The sequence below is a fragment of the Haliotis asinina genome, chromosome 3 (genome assembly GCF_037392515.1).
Source record: "Haliotis asinina isolate JCU_RB_2024 chromosome 3, JCU_Hal_asi_v2, whole genome shotgun sequence".
NCBI lineage: Eukaryota > Metazoa > Mollusca > Gastropoda > Lepetellida > Haliotidae > Haliotis > Haliotis asinina.
Window position 1 is genome coordinate 9,982,002 of NC_090282.1, and position 17,371 is coordinate 9,999,372.

Sequence of the window (17,371 nt, forward strand, 5' to 3'; positions counted from 1 at the left end):
TTACAAGACTGATTACTAGCATCATATATGAACTATTACAAGCCAAGACTACTGGAGCATCAGAATGTCACAAGACTGATTACTAGTAACATTTATTAACCATTATAAGCTGAGAGGACTGGACCATCAGAATGTCACAAGACTGATTACTAGTATCATATATGAACTATTACAAGCCAAGACTACTGGAGCATCAGAATGTCACAAGACTGATTACTAGTATCATACATGAACTATTACAAGCCAAGACTACTGGAGCATCAGAATGTCACAAGACTGATTACTATTATCATATATGAACTATTACAAGCCAAGACTACTGGAGCATCAGAATGTCACAAGACTGATTACTATTATCATATATGAACTATTACAAGCCAAGACTACTGGAGCATCAGAATGTCACAAGACTGATTACTAGTATCATACATGAACTATTACAAGCCAAGACTACTGGAGCATCAGAATGTCACAAGACTGATTACTAGTATCATACATGAACTATTACAAGCCAAGACTACTGGACCATCAGAATGTCACAAGACTGATTACTATTATCATATATGAACTATTACAAGCCAAGACTACTGGAGCATCAGAATGTCACAAGACTGATTACTAGTATCATACATGAACTATTACAAGCCAAGACTACTGGAGCATCAGAATGTCACAAGACTGATTACTAGTAACATTTATTAACCATTATAAGCTGAGAGGACTGGAGCATCAGAATGTTACAAGACTGATTACTAGCATCATATATGAACTATTATAAGCATAGACATGGTGTACATGGACTGGAGCATCAGAATGTCACAGACTGATTACTAGTATCATATATGAACTATTATAAGCATAGACATGGTGTACACGGACTGGAGCATCAGAATGTTAAAAGACTTTGGACTAGTGGCTAAAGCATAGACTGTGCACATGGATAGAATGAATCACCATCCTACTTTTTGCCATCATCTGTCTCCACCACAATCTCAGAGCGCTTCAGCAGCTGAATGTACTGAAGAAAGAGGTCATCAGGAAACATCTTCTCCTTGAACCGCTGATATAACTGTGTCACTGGAATCTTGGCAGTTGTCGATATTCTGTTCTGAAGATTCATTTCAAAGAGAGGTTATTATGACCCCATGCATATCAAAGAAGTTTTATCATGATATTGTTAACTATTAACACACTAACTTACACTGAGTTTGTGTCAAATTGCCAACGACTTGGGTACAGTTGGAATACAAAACATTTTGGTTGTCCCACACCACCATAATGCTGGAACACTGACTAACTGACTAACTCACTCACTCAACTTACCGTATCGATAGCGATGAGTGCTAGGAGTTCCTGCAGCCAGACTGGATCAAGGAAGTACAAGCAGTTTAGACCTTGCAGCTGTTCATTGAAGTGAAGCAGAGACCCAGCCTCCAGCAGGTACTTCAAAGCTGCACAATACAACAACACAGCATACCAACAACACAAAAACTAATTATAACAAAGAAGGTTAAAGTTGTTTTATACCTCAGCAATTATCACAGAGGGCCAGTGAAGAATCGCCTCCACAGTCCAGTACTATGACTACCAGATGACTGTGATCCTGGGCCTAGATTTTCTAAGCTCTCTCGGCACTAAGATAGTTGTAAGTTAGTATTTATGAATGGCACTTTGACTATCTCACTAGGAGAGCTTCAAAAATCTGTCCAAAGCCTATAATACATTTTGTTAGGCATGATGACGGGGCACTATCAGGAGGTCACAACAGTTTTCTCTACAGACAAGAACAACATACTGGCAATGTGAATGCAAAATTTTACTTCATGATGAGTAAGTAAGTTTGGTTTAAGACCTTCAAAACATTGTTTCAGTTATGTCATGGAATGTCAGCTTGCTGAGGAAAGCAAGCCCACTGTGATACAGGGCTCCGTTGCACAAAACTCTTGTAAGCCTAAGATCTCATAACTTTTCTCATAGTATTCAGGCCTCCCATATTACAGGATAAGAGGTACAAATGCTATGATAAAAGTTATGAGATCTTAGGCTTACGAAAGTTTTGTGAAACGTGCCCTGGGCCTTGAAAACAGCCATGTTGGTGACATGACTATGATCATATTCAAGGCAAATCTGCTATTTGATCCTACAGCACAATAACATATCTCTGAGTGCAAAACACCACCTCACCATTACTTGTGTCATCCAGCACAAGAATGTCATTGTAAGGCAGTTCATCCAGTAGATTCTGAAAACCCTCTTCTGTGAGATACGGAGGCATCTTCATCTTCTCCAGTTCCTTCCTCTTCTTGCGGACCAAGTCCACCAACAAGCGATAGGACTGTGGAATCTTCATACCAATTAAGCACTCATGACTTCGCTGTGCATGGGCCATTTTAATACCTGTCTCATAGATTATTTTCCTGAGTTCATCCACACCTTCCTTGGTAGCACAGGACACTACTTTGAATTGACTGAGAAGAGGATAGTGTTCTTTTACTGCTGTCCTGGTGAATGTCCTGACTATATTGCCAGCAAGATCTTGAACTTTTATGTTTCTGGTCACAGGGTCAAGTTTGTCATAGAACGTACCAACCAGGATGACAGTAGCTTTGTGTGCATTTGCCTGCAAAACAAATATCAAAGCTATGTTCATCTCCATTAGACTGTATAAGGTGTACATTACAGTGATTGTTCACGAGGAGGTCAAGGTAGCTTGTGAAACAGTTCTGAGTAGTTTGTTTAGCAAGTGACAAGAAATTGTCTGAAGTGTAGTAAACTGCAGTAAGTCTTATCACGTTCATGATCATAGTCTTTCATTATTTCAATACTCACATTCTTGAACAGACAAAATGGTTGATACGAATTGTCATGAATACACAATGCCATTTAGAAAGTAGTGAAATGTAACATGTTATATTTGGGATTACACATTTTAGTAACATACAGATTCTACAGCTTTTGTAGAGTTGAATCGCCAAACCCACTCAGCCACCGCACCTTCCCAGATAAAACATATACTACAAATTCTAACCTTCACATCAAAGATGGTAATTTGGCACTATTTTCATCATTCTGATATCAATATTTTAAAAAGACTTGTGACATTCATAAAACTGTGTTTGCCACTGATTCTAAAAAGGTATTCACTGACTGTACTGAACCTGCATTTTGACAAGTAAGACTGATGTAGCTATTGTTCATTATGCAATATTATAGATAAATTATACATCACACTTTGAATGTCTGTTTGAAATCTGTTGATTTTGAAAAATATTTACTGGACAATGAACTTGAGCCTTTTTGTGTATACTAAACAGGAGTAAGACATCTGATGTAAGGTTTCACTCACCTGAATCTGACAAAGCCATTCCTGCAGATGTTGATAGTCTTTTCGCAAGTCAAATACCAGCAAGTACAAAGTATTCTGGGTAAGGAAGCACTGATGGATGATGGTCAGGTCAGGGTTGCCTGGTAACTCCCATACATTGAACTTGATATCTGGTTTCTTGTGGAAAAGTGAAAACATCAGGGCTAAACATGTTGTTAACAGTGAAAAATGTCTTTTGTGTGTGCCCTGGATACAGCATGTACCTTCTGAATATGACTTGAACACGTTCCAGAAACTCTAGATGTGTAGGTAATTAATCCTTATGGAAATTATTTTGAAAATTTTATAGAAATTATTTTGTTAAGGAATAAAATCTAACTGCTTGGCAAATAAAAAGTATATGGAACATTTTCCATGGTAATGTGATGTTGAACATGTATCAAATGCTCTTTCATTATGTTCTGATATACTGATGGGTTTATATACTACAAGCATAACAACTAGTATTGACAGGTACTATTACTGTTAAATTGTTTCCCTATGACAATGACAAGATGAACTTGCTAGTATATACATCTACCCTGTGACAATGAGTCATTTTGATAAGACATAATTATAACAATTAAAGTAATGTACAAGTTATGTCCATAGTGTTCACTCTACCACATGCCTTTTTACATCTCCACTAGAAGTAGTTCTAACAATAACTGCAGATTGGATAATCTGATATCTGCATGAGTAACCAGTAAGAGTTACCCCCCTTAAATTACAGTGCTTTTTATTTCAATTACAGAAAATTTGTCCCCAAATGTTATAGCTGTTACTCTTGTCGTTGTGACTTGCTACAATCATACACTGCTGAGAATACCATAATTATACAAACATCACATTATTACAATTAACTTTCACAATACTATAGTAGAAGTCTAAAAGCCCCAGTAGTCACTACAAAGTACTAGTCCTATTCACCCTTGAGGTACAAACAGGCATATCTTCCTTTGCCTTGTGACCAGATGTAACAAAAACAAGTCAGTTCATTTGTAAGAGATAAGAAAAGTTGTGTTCACTTCATATGGTAAAAGGTAATGACAATAAACACTGATATCTATTGAACAGCTACTCTGTGAATAACATTAATCCCTATATGTGAAGTTAGTGAATATGTCAGAGGCAGGCAGGCAGCTATTAGAATGATGTTTTTACTTGAATGTAGTACTATTGGTGATATTGCTTTCAATAATGGACTCTTAATAATGTGACATCAACCAGCGAAAATAGCACAGAACGTTCAGATCATCTTAAAGTACTTTCTTTGTGTCATAGTTACTTGTGAAGAAAAGTGTTGTTCAGTCCCACTATTTTAATACTACTTCAACAGGAGCATATTTCTAATGAAATGTCTCACACTAGATGGCAGCAGCATCTGGTAGACTCCCTTGGCCGTCAGTTTCCACTCTGTAGTGTTGATCTTGTCGCCATGCTGATGTCCTGCTGTACCCTGAAGAAGGCTCAACAAAGTTGTCTTCCCTTTGTCCTACAAACAACCAGGGTCTTCAAACTAACCAAACGTATTTCTGACTGACATACATTAGGACATGGCAAGAGCCATGCATGCAGTAACTTGTCCCAGTTAGCCGTGGTTGAAAAAATTCCCACGGTTTTCTCTGGATTTGGAGGAGTTTGTCCCAAGGCACAATATTTGTGGAATCCAGCTGTAGATGTGATGGCTGCAGTTGTTCAGTAAATGTTTTCTCTAGCCAGCACCAAGATGAACAATACCCGTATATTAGGTTGTCTTTTCCATTGTTCCATTTAGATCAAGAAAGATCACCATTATTTGGGATGTCTGTATTTGATATTTCCTGGACAGTTTCATTCATGTAACAAATTTACATGTCTTTCCCTAGAATTAGTAAATACATTTGTTATGCTAAGTCAAATTTATTTTCCCATATATGTCATATAATGTTAGTCAACAGATCCATAGTCTAGTTCCTATTATTATGCACCAAAAATCTCACATGGCCTCTAAAGTCAATCAAACTCTGAAAGATCAGAAGAGTAGTCAGACAGATTTCCTAGGGAGAAGGCATCCCAACACCCTCAGGTAAAAATAGTGTAGTAGACTCACCTGTGGTCCAAGAACAACTAGTTTCAGTCGGTTGTTCGGTTCACTTTTTCTCAGGAGCTGCCTCAGATAGTCAATAAGTTCTGTTGTTTTTGTGTCTGTTACAACAAAAAATGTTTTACAGTATCTTCACAAATGGCCAAGAGGACTAAAACAGTAGGCTGTACCTACACAACATGAAATGGGTCTGATATGATCTAATCACTACATTTATTACTCACCCATTGAAGAAACTGCAGTGTAATATTTTTACGGTAGTATTACACTAGTGTAATACCGATTGACCTATGACGTCAAAATGATTCAAAGTTGTGATGTCACAATGCTAATGTCGCTGTCGCAATCATACTAGACTGCTTGACACGGGGAAAGTTGAGAGTCCTCACACAGTAGGCAATTTTGCTGCAGTTTCTGTCAAGTTATGTTGGCAAGTAATAAACAGAATACTAATAGCATTTCTGTGAAATACTATTTCTATTAAACTTGTTGAAGATTTAGTATCAAACTCGCTTCCGCTCATTTCATACCAAATCATTAACTTGTTTAATAAAAACGGTATCACACAGAAGGTCTTTTAGTATCTTCTATTTATTTAACAGTTGGCACTGGTGATCTCAAATCACATGAGATATCAGCCATTGTGTGCTTATTATGGAAATATATATCAGTATCAATAAATCAGTATAATGTACACACATATAACTTCCATGTGATGTCTGTACTGTGTGGGCTGACAAACCAGCAGAAAAATAATACTTCTGTGTTGAAAAAGTGCAGGATAGAATCATTTATTTTCATGTAAACGTGTCCCCTTGGGTTTCTTTGTTTAATTCTCATCAATATTCCAGCTAATTGACAGCAGTTTGTAAATAATTAAGTTTGGAACAGACAATCGAGTTATCGCCAGCATGAGCATTGATGTATACAATTGGGATTTGAAGTGTTAAACATATCAGCTTGCCTGACCTTCTCCCATTAGTCTGCTTCATTCAATACCGTGCCTCTCATAACAAGCATGTTTTACTGATGACTGATTCTAACCAAAATCATCCCTTCAAGTACAGATATCTTTCCATATGTCTTTCTAGTTTATACACAGAATTGGAGATATATGATCAAACAATATATCTGAATTGTCTGAAAGTTGCTAAATAAACAATCAATAATCAAACATAATTGTAAACCTCACCACAAAACTTATGAGGGGAATAACAGGATACAGTCGTAACACTGTGCATATGAAATAGACATTGACTAACACTTAAAAAACTGATAATACCTCCTGTTGAGACCAGCAAGTAGTGTTGTTTACACTACAGACTTAAGCATCAAGAAACTACATCAATTATTTATGTCTTGATTCATCAAACATAATGATAAGAAACATGCACATTTCATTTTTATTCATATGGATTAGTCTCCAGAGCCTATCAAACATCACAAGCTAGATTGATTGACTGACTGATCATGCAATCAATCCCTCCAACTCAAGTAACGTGACCTCTCCACTCGTGATGTCAAATGTGACTAGTGTCTAAAGACCAAGCGATCCAGTTATACAATTCGTGTTGTCTCTGACATTTTAGCAAATGGTACGATGATTTATTCAGTTACCTGGGGATGCATGGAATCATTGAACAGTGAAAAGAACCACCATTTCACTTGTTTTCCAAGTATAAAGACAGATTTAGGCAAGTTCAGTCCGAGTCAGGAGCGCTTACTTTCAAGACCAGTTGAAATGCACACAGCACACCCACATAAGACTATATTAAAGTACAATGAAAACATCTGTGTGTGTGTGTGAACTGTAATACCATCATCTATGTAATTCACCTGTTAAAACAATCGGACTGTTTGATGTGTGTGTGTGTGTATGTGTGTGTGTGTCTGTCTGTCTGTGTGAGTGTGTCTGTGTGTGTGTCTGTCTGTGTCTCTCTCTCTCTGTGTGTGTGTGTGTGTGTGTGTGTGTGTGTGTCTGTCTGTCTGTCTGTGTGAGTGTGTCTGTGTGTGTGTCTGTCTGTGTCTCTCTCTGTGTGTGTGTGTGTGTGTGTGTGTGTGTGTGTGTGTGTGTGTGTGTGTGTGTGTGTGTGTGTGTGTGTGTGTGTGTGTGTGTGTGTGTGTGCCTGCCATTTTAATATCATCATGGTATTTATCCTTGTGCTATTGTGTCTCGTGGGCCTAAACAGGCCGTGCTGTTTATCAGAGTCTCACACAATGTAATCAACAATTTCCTCTTCATCACAGTGAGAATCAATCAACTTTACCCACCAACCATAACACGCGCTTACTGCTTCGAGGTAATATGGTCAAAATACATGCTTAAAGTCCTTTCAAAATGTTTGTAAGTATGCATCAAATAATGCCATATTGGGTGGGTGTGGTTTCTACTCAAAGGCGTGTTATAAAGTTTTGATTAAAAGTATTAAGAATGGAATCACACCACCTTCCTCACCAGTGTTATCTATTCCTATATCTTTCCTGTGCAAAGAATCCATGATATATATTCCCAGATTTGGCATGAGTTACATTGTACATCCACAACCTTAAGGAATTACTCACCTTTCAAATCATTATTACAACCTTACACCACTAAGTGATAACACCTTGATTCATGCCATTCCGTTAATTACCTATTGATTTATGTATACACATTAGTTTAAGGTTAATTTATTGAGATAAAAAACATTTTACTAATGAAAGCACATTCCTGCATGCATTATGTACGTATGTTGTAATCTAGAAGTTCTCAAAGATGAGTACCATGTGTATTATTTGTATGTGAAAGGTATGCGCATTTTGGAACAAAATAATTATAAAAGTCTGCCTGTCCTCGGTACCATAACTTCTGTCACAATTTTCATGCAACATGTGTTTTCCTTTTCATGAAGATGTGCATATGTTCTTCCTGTCACATGTCAAGTCGTCACAATCAATTGTACTTTGGGTCACATGGCCAAACTACCGAAGAAATAAACTGAATTGAATGGAATCAAATTGGTGCCTCCAATTCGATTGATTCGTCCTCTTCATCTTCACTGGAAGTTTCTTCTGCTCAAAGTAAAATCAGTTAGTACTGATACGGTCTAACTTACAGGTAAAACATGACGTCGGGTACATATATTATAGCTTCAGAATCCATGGTCACTGTCTAGTTGTCAAATGTAACCCAAGAGGAAGCCACCGGTAATAGTCACATGTGACGTCATGTCACATGATACCGTCTCTGCTCATTAACTGTCGGCTATTTCCGTAACAAGCAGAAATTCGAGGTCGTTTGTCACGTTTTTATTGAGATTTTACAAACTTTTTGAGAAATTTTGATACGGAAAGTGATCTTTAGAATGTGTTTTTCCATATATCAAAAAATAGTTTTACGTTAGTATTCTCCTTTAAGCAAACTGCTTCTTCACAAAGCAAGATTTCACTTTTATGAAGTAAAACATGTTTGAGTTCCTACCACTGAGAAGGTCTGGTGGTATTGGTGGGTCGGTGATCTTGTTGCCAGCCAACAACAAATCTTGACATTGCTTCAACAACCCCAACTCCAGCGGGAGAGTCTTCATCATCTGGTTTCTACACAGCAAGCACAAATAAATCATACTTCACATACCATACATCAGGGTGTTAAGATGAACATAAAAATAAGCAATGAAATTCATCACCTAAATCAGTTCATATACATAGTTTCAATAACTGGCATATTTTTCCACCTTACAGTTTCTGTGGGCAGATTATGAATTGTGGTTAGCAATACATTCCAAACACAAGTTTCAAAACACTGGCAATTGCTCTCCAAAACTGCAAGTTGATATCAATGAGTTTCTTTTTAAGTTGATTTTTGTTCAGAAATATGAAACCCCATTAAAGTCAAACGGAAATAAGTCTGACATGACTGAAAATGTTTTGAAGAAACATTAACCAAGTGTACTTGCATGTTTCTAAGATCTCAAATGCACTGTGCAAGATAGCAGTCATGAATCAATCGATGCATTTCTCTTGCTGTGCTGCCACATGCATATTATAACATATAACACATTCATACCATCAAACCTTTTTATAACTCAACCTCAGACTGAGCAGTTATGTGAGAAATGGCAATTGTTAACCACTGATTGCAACACATCACTGACACTCTCTGAGACAGTGCTGAACTAGTCAAGGTCATCCAAGTGCTGTCACCAGTTACAAATACATTGTGAACTAAGGCATTAACTACGCATCAAGTGAACAGTGACAACATCACACATTTAGGGATCATACAATAAACCATGGGAGACAAGAAGGGAATAGAAAATGTTGCATTGAATGCTTAACGATCAGGGTAAAAGTCATCACTGTTTTTTGGGTACATCAATCAAATTTCCGTGATGCAATGCTAGTATATAAATGTTATTCCTATGTACTGAAATACAAAACTGCACATGCAAATTTACGCATATACTTATTAAATTTGAAAATTGACAGGTTTTCATAACCGTAATCTGATAACATAAAAGAAATCACTGGGAATCCACTGGTTTCAAACGAGGCACGCTCTTGCTGGTCAAAATCTGTTTTGATGTGAGGTCGAATCTGAGGCAACAGACTGCCTAAGTAAATCGTGGCAGCTGTAAAGCTCAAAGTAGATGTATTGTTTCCCATTAAAGGCATTCAAGTTTAAATGACTGAACTGAAGGTTAAAGGGTATATACAAAGGAGATAACTCACTGGCTAAGGTCTAGCGTGATGAGGTTCTGAAGTTGACTGACACTGACAGGAGCGTGGATGAGGTTATTGTTTCTCAAAATCAGGTATTTCAGATTAAAAGACAGGATTTCTGGAAACACAAGTTGTTTGGAAGTTGGCTGATCAATGCCACTCCAGCGCCGAAGGTAGTTCTTCAGTGTCTTTGGTGATGTTGCAGAACTGTCATAAAGAATGAACAATCCATAAAACAAAATATCAATCAAAGATGCAGATGTTCCTTAAACAACTTCCCATAATCTAACTAGTGACAGTGATCAACTCATTCTGGCCCTGTTGCAGACTCCACTAAAGTTTCTTTGTTATTAAAAGCATTACCTTCCAGAGATATTTTACTAACATTTCTTCCATTAGTCTGCGACACAAGTCCTATATTATCAATAAGCAGTGTTTGAAACAAAAAGGTCCTTCAGTGTTTCTGGTTTGCACCCAGAGTTTACATTTTAGGTATTTTACAGCAACTAATAATTTAAAATCCAAAGCATTCCAGTGATGATCATCTGAAAATGCTTGTAATTTTCAGTATGATTGATACTGCTTGTAGTCAAATGATACTCACCGATACTGGATAAAATAATAGTAATTCTTCAAAGACTGTTTTGTTAGCCAGGTTCTGAGGTAGGCTTCACAAAATATACTACCTATCAAAGGTTTAGACTCACTAGTGCCACTGTAGCCACTTCAGCCAAAGTATGTGTTCTAAACTAGATTTTGCAAAACATTCCATACTGTTTAAAGACTGTTTACACATGAATTGACGTATTGTAAAAAAAAGAAATTCTTAACATTGAAATGACTGTTGTCATGAGATCAATAATAGATGAAACTCAGTGAAAATTGGTGAATTCTTAACAAATGTTTACACAAACTGTTCACATGCACAATATTTGCACATGTTTTTCAACAATTTGATGCATGATTCTCATACAGTTCATCTGCATTAGGTTTACAATTGGTTACTGCTTTCAGTGGGTCTAAAATGTTTAAGTAGTATATTAATGAGAGGAACTGTACAATCCTGGGCTGGCCAATCCAGCATCCATTTCAGCATGCAAGACACTAACGTCTTATTCATCTCATCTTGAGTGTATGCAGTCCCCAGGTAGTTGTTAGCCAAGTTGAGGGTTTCCAGATAACGACAGTCCCACACGGACGGTTCCGGCAGGTGGTCAATCCTGTTGTTGGACACATTTAAGCTCCGCAACTCACCTTCAAGAAGGCATTCATGTCATAACAATATGTCAACTTCAAAATGTGATAATGCATTTATAGGTGAGACATAAACTTTGCTAAGCATTCTTGTAATTTCTTGTGACATGAGACATTGCAAAGAGCAGACATGGAGCAATACTGGTGTTCTGAGTCAAACATTCACACACTAGTTACTGAAATTATTTATGATGCATTGAGGGAATAAGATATTCTTTTGCTTACAACTATGATCCCAAATATTTTTCTTTTAAAAATCCAAGCTCCCATTAATATATTCTTTGAGTCTGACAATTTCTTTTTGTCCACTTCAGAAGAAACATTGTTTTCTCAAGCATTTTCTGGTACCATCTCATACATAAAATAATATCTAGTAATCTTTGTAAAGGTTGTAGATTGTACTGTACTATTAGACCTGCTGGTACTGGCATGGGTTTATTTCAGGTTTAGTAAGAGTCTCTCACACTAGACACACAAGAGACAGAGACATGACACCCCAATCAACAGGACACATATACCAGAACTTACTAAGTTTAACAATGCTCTCTCCAAGCTCCTCGAGGTTATTGTTTTGGAGATCCAGCATGGCAAGAGATCCACTCCAGAACTCCTCCACACTGACGGGGAAACGCTCCAGGCAGTTGTCACTTAGGTTCAGGTAGTGCTGGACAGTGAAGACCATTGTCAGAAAACTCCCAGAGTCATGGGAATCAGACTCTTTCAACTCTATGCTTATCTTTCCTATAATACTAAATGTTGATGTTAAAGAATAACTAATTGTAATGATTACAAAAGATGGAGATTCCATTGGCAGCAAAAGGCAATACAGCCGCAAATTAGTGGATTCAATGAAAGACAGATTCTTTGCATCTTTCACCATCAAATAGGGGTTAAACAGGAAGGGACTTGCTATCAACCACCTACATGAAACATGCATAATGTGTACTACATACCAGTGGGCAGCTCCAAGCTGAGATGAAGGAATACAGCTCATTGTCACTGGCATCGAGGTTTGTCAAGGCACCGCTCAAGCGAAGTTCTTCTGGGATTTTCTTCAACTTGTTGTGAGATAGGTTCAGCTGAGTTAGGCATGGGAGGCCAATATGTGCCCCTAGTCCTTCTGTAACATGTCAGAACACTGTGAGAAAGCAGGTCAGATGTCCTAGCTGGTGACATAATGTTTCACTGGGAAAAATGAACAGAAGTGATCCATGCATTGCCTTGAGTGATCGGAGTAAACTAATAACAAAAAATTCAGATTCCATCCAGGAATTTCGCAGCTCCACTTCAAATACTGCCACTTGTGGTTTTTGCAAGTTATGTTTGTTTTATGCCTGTCTAACTGACCAATCAAATTCAGTCTCTCACATCACTAGCAAACAAAATGGCACAGTCAACTCAAATGATCCTATCTATAATCAAGATCTGCATTAAATCTTACACATGAAGTGCATAAAATTGCTTCCTTTCACTGACTAAAGCATGAAAAATAAGGAAAATATATCTTGAGGTCCAGCTGACAGGCAAATCCTACAGATGATCAAGGTCTGCATGGTCACTGACATGTTGTTCATTGAAGCAAATTACAGTTTCTGTATGTGTTAATTATTTGGCTCATTAGTCCAGAATTTCCAGCCTAGTTCAGCATTTTGAGAACATGGACTTGTCATGGACTGATGTGCTCAATAACACAATGATTTAAACCCTGAGTTACCTCTGCTGTTACAGTGACTGATTAAAAATGAAACATATACACTATGCCTAAAAATCACAAAGTCAACAATAAATCCGTAGAGGTTGTGTCAAGACAAACTTCTGAGAGGCTGTGTAAACTAAAACTCTAGAGGCTATGTAAATAAAATTTAAGAGTGGTAATGCATCTCTTTAAATAGTTACTGTCAAACATAAACATTTAATTTATCCCCTCCACACACACACACATAAAAAATGTTAGAGATAATATTTTCAAATAATCTCCAATAGTACACATCATTTCACAGCGGCAATCATCTAGGTGACTGGAAAGACTTTTGCAATGGTTGGCATGTGTTTCAGCAGACATCAATGTATTCCTGAGGACATGTAAGTTCTGTGGGGATGTTATGTCTGCTACATGCTTACCTGACTCTACAGGGGATGATGGTTTGGGTGTCCTGGACCAGTGAAGCTCGGGTTGAACATGGGTCGGTTTGATGAGGTACTCAAGTCTGTTGTTTGACAAGTCCAGGTATTTCAGAGTGCCAATACAGAACAGCTCCACACATACTTCCTCCAGTTCATTATTGGACAGGTTCACAGTTTCCAGGCTGAAAGAGAAGCACACAAATATCCCTAAAACCAAAAAATCTCAGACATCAAAGCTGTAAATTTGAGGATAATGAAAATTATTTTTCTGCTGTTTTATAACACACTGGGAATGTTTTTATACATACTGAAGTACTTTAGAAATACATCAACGTACAGGATAAAACATTAAATCTCCAAGTAAAAATGAAGAAAGCATCTTGCTCCTTCTGACTCTGAATGACTGACATTGTCAATCAAGATGGAAATTAAAGGAAATTTTGGTATAATTTTTGGTAGACAGTAGCATGACCTGCCAATGTGTTGTGGAACAGCTCTATTTTATGCATTGTCACATGAATGTCTGGTGAAATGTGACTTTCATGAAATGCTGGGTCATGTGACCACACGGAGAGATGGACAAGCTTCTTGGTGTGTATCATGGCTTACCTGTCAAGAATAGTTTAGCTTCAAAATTTGTTCTGCATAATCCATGATCAGTGATCACAGGGTGATGCATTTCTGAAGTTGTTCAGTAGATGATGGTGGTCTATGAACATCTACACAACTGAGACACAGTAGCTGCTGCAGCCTAGTCAGATAGCCAATCTAGTAAGTAACACCCAATCTAGTAAGTTTACGGTATTAAAGGAAAATCTGTCTGCTGCACAGAACGACCAAATATATCAATTATAGATTGCACTTACTTCAAACATGTGCCATCATCTGAGCTGGGTCCAGAAAAGTCTTTGAGTCTATTCTTACAAACATTCAACACCTTTATGTGAGGCATACTCCATGGGATTTCCAGAGGTAAGGTCTTGAGTCTGTTATCTGACAGATCCACTTCGGTGAGGTGAGTGAGGTGAGGTTCAAACCATAATGGGTGAACCCTGGCCAGGTGTTGGTGACTCATGGAAGCGGAAAATGTCTGTTACAGGGATACAAGCATCAGCTGGTTGAAGCATACATTTCTGTTGTTACAGACACCGAGTAATATCAACAACACAGGATTAAAATGATCAGACAATACCAAATCTGAATATGAGGCAATCCCTCAGAAATAGACATTGACATCAATAATTTAAGTACACAAGCTCCATAATTCTGTGCTGCAACCTCATCATTGGCATACATCAAGACATCAAGTATTCTTCATTTACATAGGAGAACAAGTACTACATTTACTTATGAAAGTATTTAACTCAGTGAGTGGGATGCAGTTGCCCATATCATACAGCTATTGCAGATGTAAGAACCATTACTGACCTAACAGTCCAAATACATCCATTCTTGATCGTGGATGAACCCTATGGGTCATGAGTTCTTCATTGTCATTGCTGTGAAGTCTTGAGGCAGATTAGGAATTCACCTTTATGTTATGGTCAAAATTTGGAAATGATTGTCTCAAGTTTCTGTCCATACCTGACCTTTCCCTGTTTTAAAACATCCACTCATGAGTTCAGCAGTCATCTGTGGAAACCGCTGACAGATATTATCTGTAATGATGGCTTGACTGTCTAGGAGGAACTCAGCCACATCCATGTGGTTACCTGGAAAAGTAAAGCACAGATTCTGTTATTTCAGCTTCAGGAAAAATCTTGTGAAGTTGGACAAAAACATTAGCATTCAATCAGTGACTAGTTCAGTTGCCTGGAACTTGTGTGATATCATCTTCCATACAAACGGTTCCTCTGGTAACAGTGCTGAAAATCAAGTTTACACAAATCAACAATTTGCCATTGTTCCAAGGCATACCAACAGTCTTTTTGAAACAATGAGTTAGGTTAATGTGCAGTGATGTCTAACATATGCAGTTACTTTCTAATTCTGGATCAAGTTTTAGTTTTATTGTCCATAACAGCATTTCCACTTTTGTGGCACCAAATATCTTTTGTTTTAAGAGATAACATTGTTGCAATCATTCATACAAAGTTTTCATTCCATATGCAGTGGAAGCTGTCAAATCCGGCTTCTGTCCAATCCAGCATGTTGTCAACACCGGCATAAAATCTCAGTCCCATCTGTGTCTTGTACATTTATCATCAGCTCTACAATCCGGCACATTGTCTAAACTAGATTACACCGTCAGTCCCAACGAGTGCCAGTTTAGACAGCTTCCACTGTACATGCTGTTTCAGAGAAGTCAACATTAACACAAGACGAAATGAGCTATGTGACAAGTAAATGAATGAGCAATTGAAAACAAGCCATTTCTAAACAGCAAATGCCACATGGTCTGAAGTAACATGACAACAGTACTGAATGGAAACCAAACATGGTGAATGTACACAGCCTGCTTCTTCATCTCCATCAAACTTTGTTAGGTGGAATTAAGTTAATTACACACAAAAAAACATTCAAGTTTTTAGGCTTTCCTCCTCGTCCTAAGGAAAGTGTCAAAGGGTAAGCATTGCGAAAAAAATATAAAAACCAATGCTTCTCATAGACCCAATTCATGAATTAATTGCACTTTAAAGTTGGATTATTGTTTTCCATACAGTTTTATATAGATTGTCCAGAATTTTGACAATTTCTTACCTTCACAGGCTGCAAAAAGTGGCACCATGTTCTCACAGTTCTCAAAAGATGATATCAGCTGGACTGGGGTGCTAAGGTCCATTCCTGGGAGATACCAGAACTGGACAATGGACAGATTACCTCCCTTGCAAGCGGCATAAAACAAACTGTTCCTGTTTTCTGGGTCCTTCACATAAGCTATACACAGTCCAAGTGTTGAAAAAAAATAAATCACATGTATTAATACATTGACGAATTGTAAATTAAAATTGTAGCATGAAATTCACCATGGTATCAGTGAAATGTTATTTTTATGAATCATTAATACTGAAAAACTTCTGATTAGCGCCAGCAAGTCTCCATCACCTCACCACCATTCACACTTCCATCACTTTACTACCACCCTTCACACATCACCACCACCCTTCACACATCACCACCACCCTTCACACATCACCACCACTTTTCACACCTCCAGCACATCACCACCACCCTTAACATCGCCATCACATCACTACCACCCTTCACACCTCCAGCACATCACCACCACCCTTCACACCTCCAGCACATCACCACCACCCTTCACACCTCCAGCACATCACCACCACCCTTCACACCTCCAGCACATCACCACCACCCTTCACGCCTCCAGCACATCACCACCACCCTTCACGCCTCCAGCACATCACCATCACCCTTCACACCTGCAGCACATCACCACCACCCTTCACATTTCCATCACCTCATCACCACCCTTCACACCTCTGTCACCTCACCACAAACCTTCACCAGTCGGTTTTCCCCATTTCCCAAACTCCATGCAACTAAGCTAATAAAAGCATGCAACGCTTCCCAAACTCCTTGAAGGTAAATTGCATTGAAACCATATTACTGATACTGTGTGGCCCACACATTCATGTTTAATGAATATTCTGCTTTCAGATGAGCTCTCACATGGAAATGCATCTGTTAGCTGGACGACTATGTCGTAGTGTCCATAGAGAGATGCCAGGTAGAATGGTGAAGTCTCCTGCCAGACGTCCCTCGACATAGAGGCATCCTTGGAGAGCAGGAATGTAACCACCTTGACATCCCCGGCAGCTGCTGCCACTTGTAGGGGAGAGAACTGTAACATGGTACAAACATCTCTAATGAGGCAGATA

General features: G+C 38.2%; 1 protein-coding gene across 2 annotated transcripts in view; it reads right to left on the reverse strand.

Annotated features, from left to right (window-relative positions):
• LOC137277442 (leucine-rich repeat serine/threonine-protein kinase 1-like) overlaps nt 1-17,371 on the reverse strand; it is a 79,818-nt gene that overhangs the window by 31,990 nt on the left and 30,457 nt on the right. The window contains exons 4-19 of one of the 2 annotated variants that reach the window (XM_067809169.1): nt 17,163-17,334; nt 16,230-16,406; nt 15,114-15,241; nt 14,396-14,619; nt 13,527-13,711; nt 12,359-12,525; nt 11,934-12,069; nt 11,261-11,405; nt 10,161-10,358; nt 8,911-9,026; nt 5,457-5,551; nt 4,731-4,859; nt 3,347-3,502; nt 2,185-2,620; nt 1,324-1,451; nt 963-1,108 (exon numbers count right to left, since the gene is read on the reverse strand). In XM_067809169.1, the coding sequence (XP_067665270.1) occupies nt 963-1,108; nt 1,324-1,451; nt 2,185-2,620; nt 3,347-3,502; nt 4,731-4,859; nt 5,457-5,551; nt 8,911-9,026; nt 10,161-10,358; nt 11,261-11,405; nt 11,934-12,069; nt 12,359-12,525; nt 13,527-13,711; nt 14,396-14,619; nt 15,114-15,241; nt 16,230-16,406; nt 17,163-17,334 (2,738 nt within the window). Of the gene's footprint in view, nt 1-962; nt 1,109-1,323; nt 1,452-2,184; nt 2,621-3,346; nt 3,503-4,730; nt 4,860-5,456; nt 5,552-8,910; nt 9,027-10,160; nt 10,359-11,260; nt 11,406-11,933; nt 12,070-12,358; nt 12,526-13,526; nt 13,712-14,395; nt 14,620-15,113; nt 15,242-16,229; nt 16,407-17,162; nt 17,335-17,371 lie in introns of those variants that run through there. The other variant, XM_067809170.1, reaches the window with a different exon arrangement.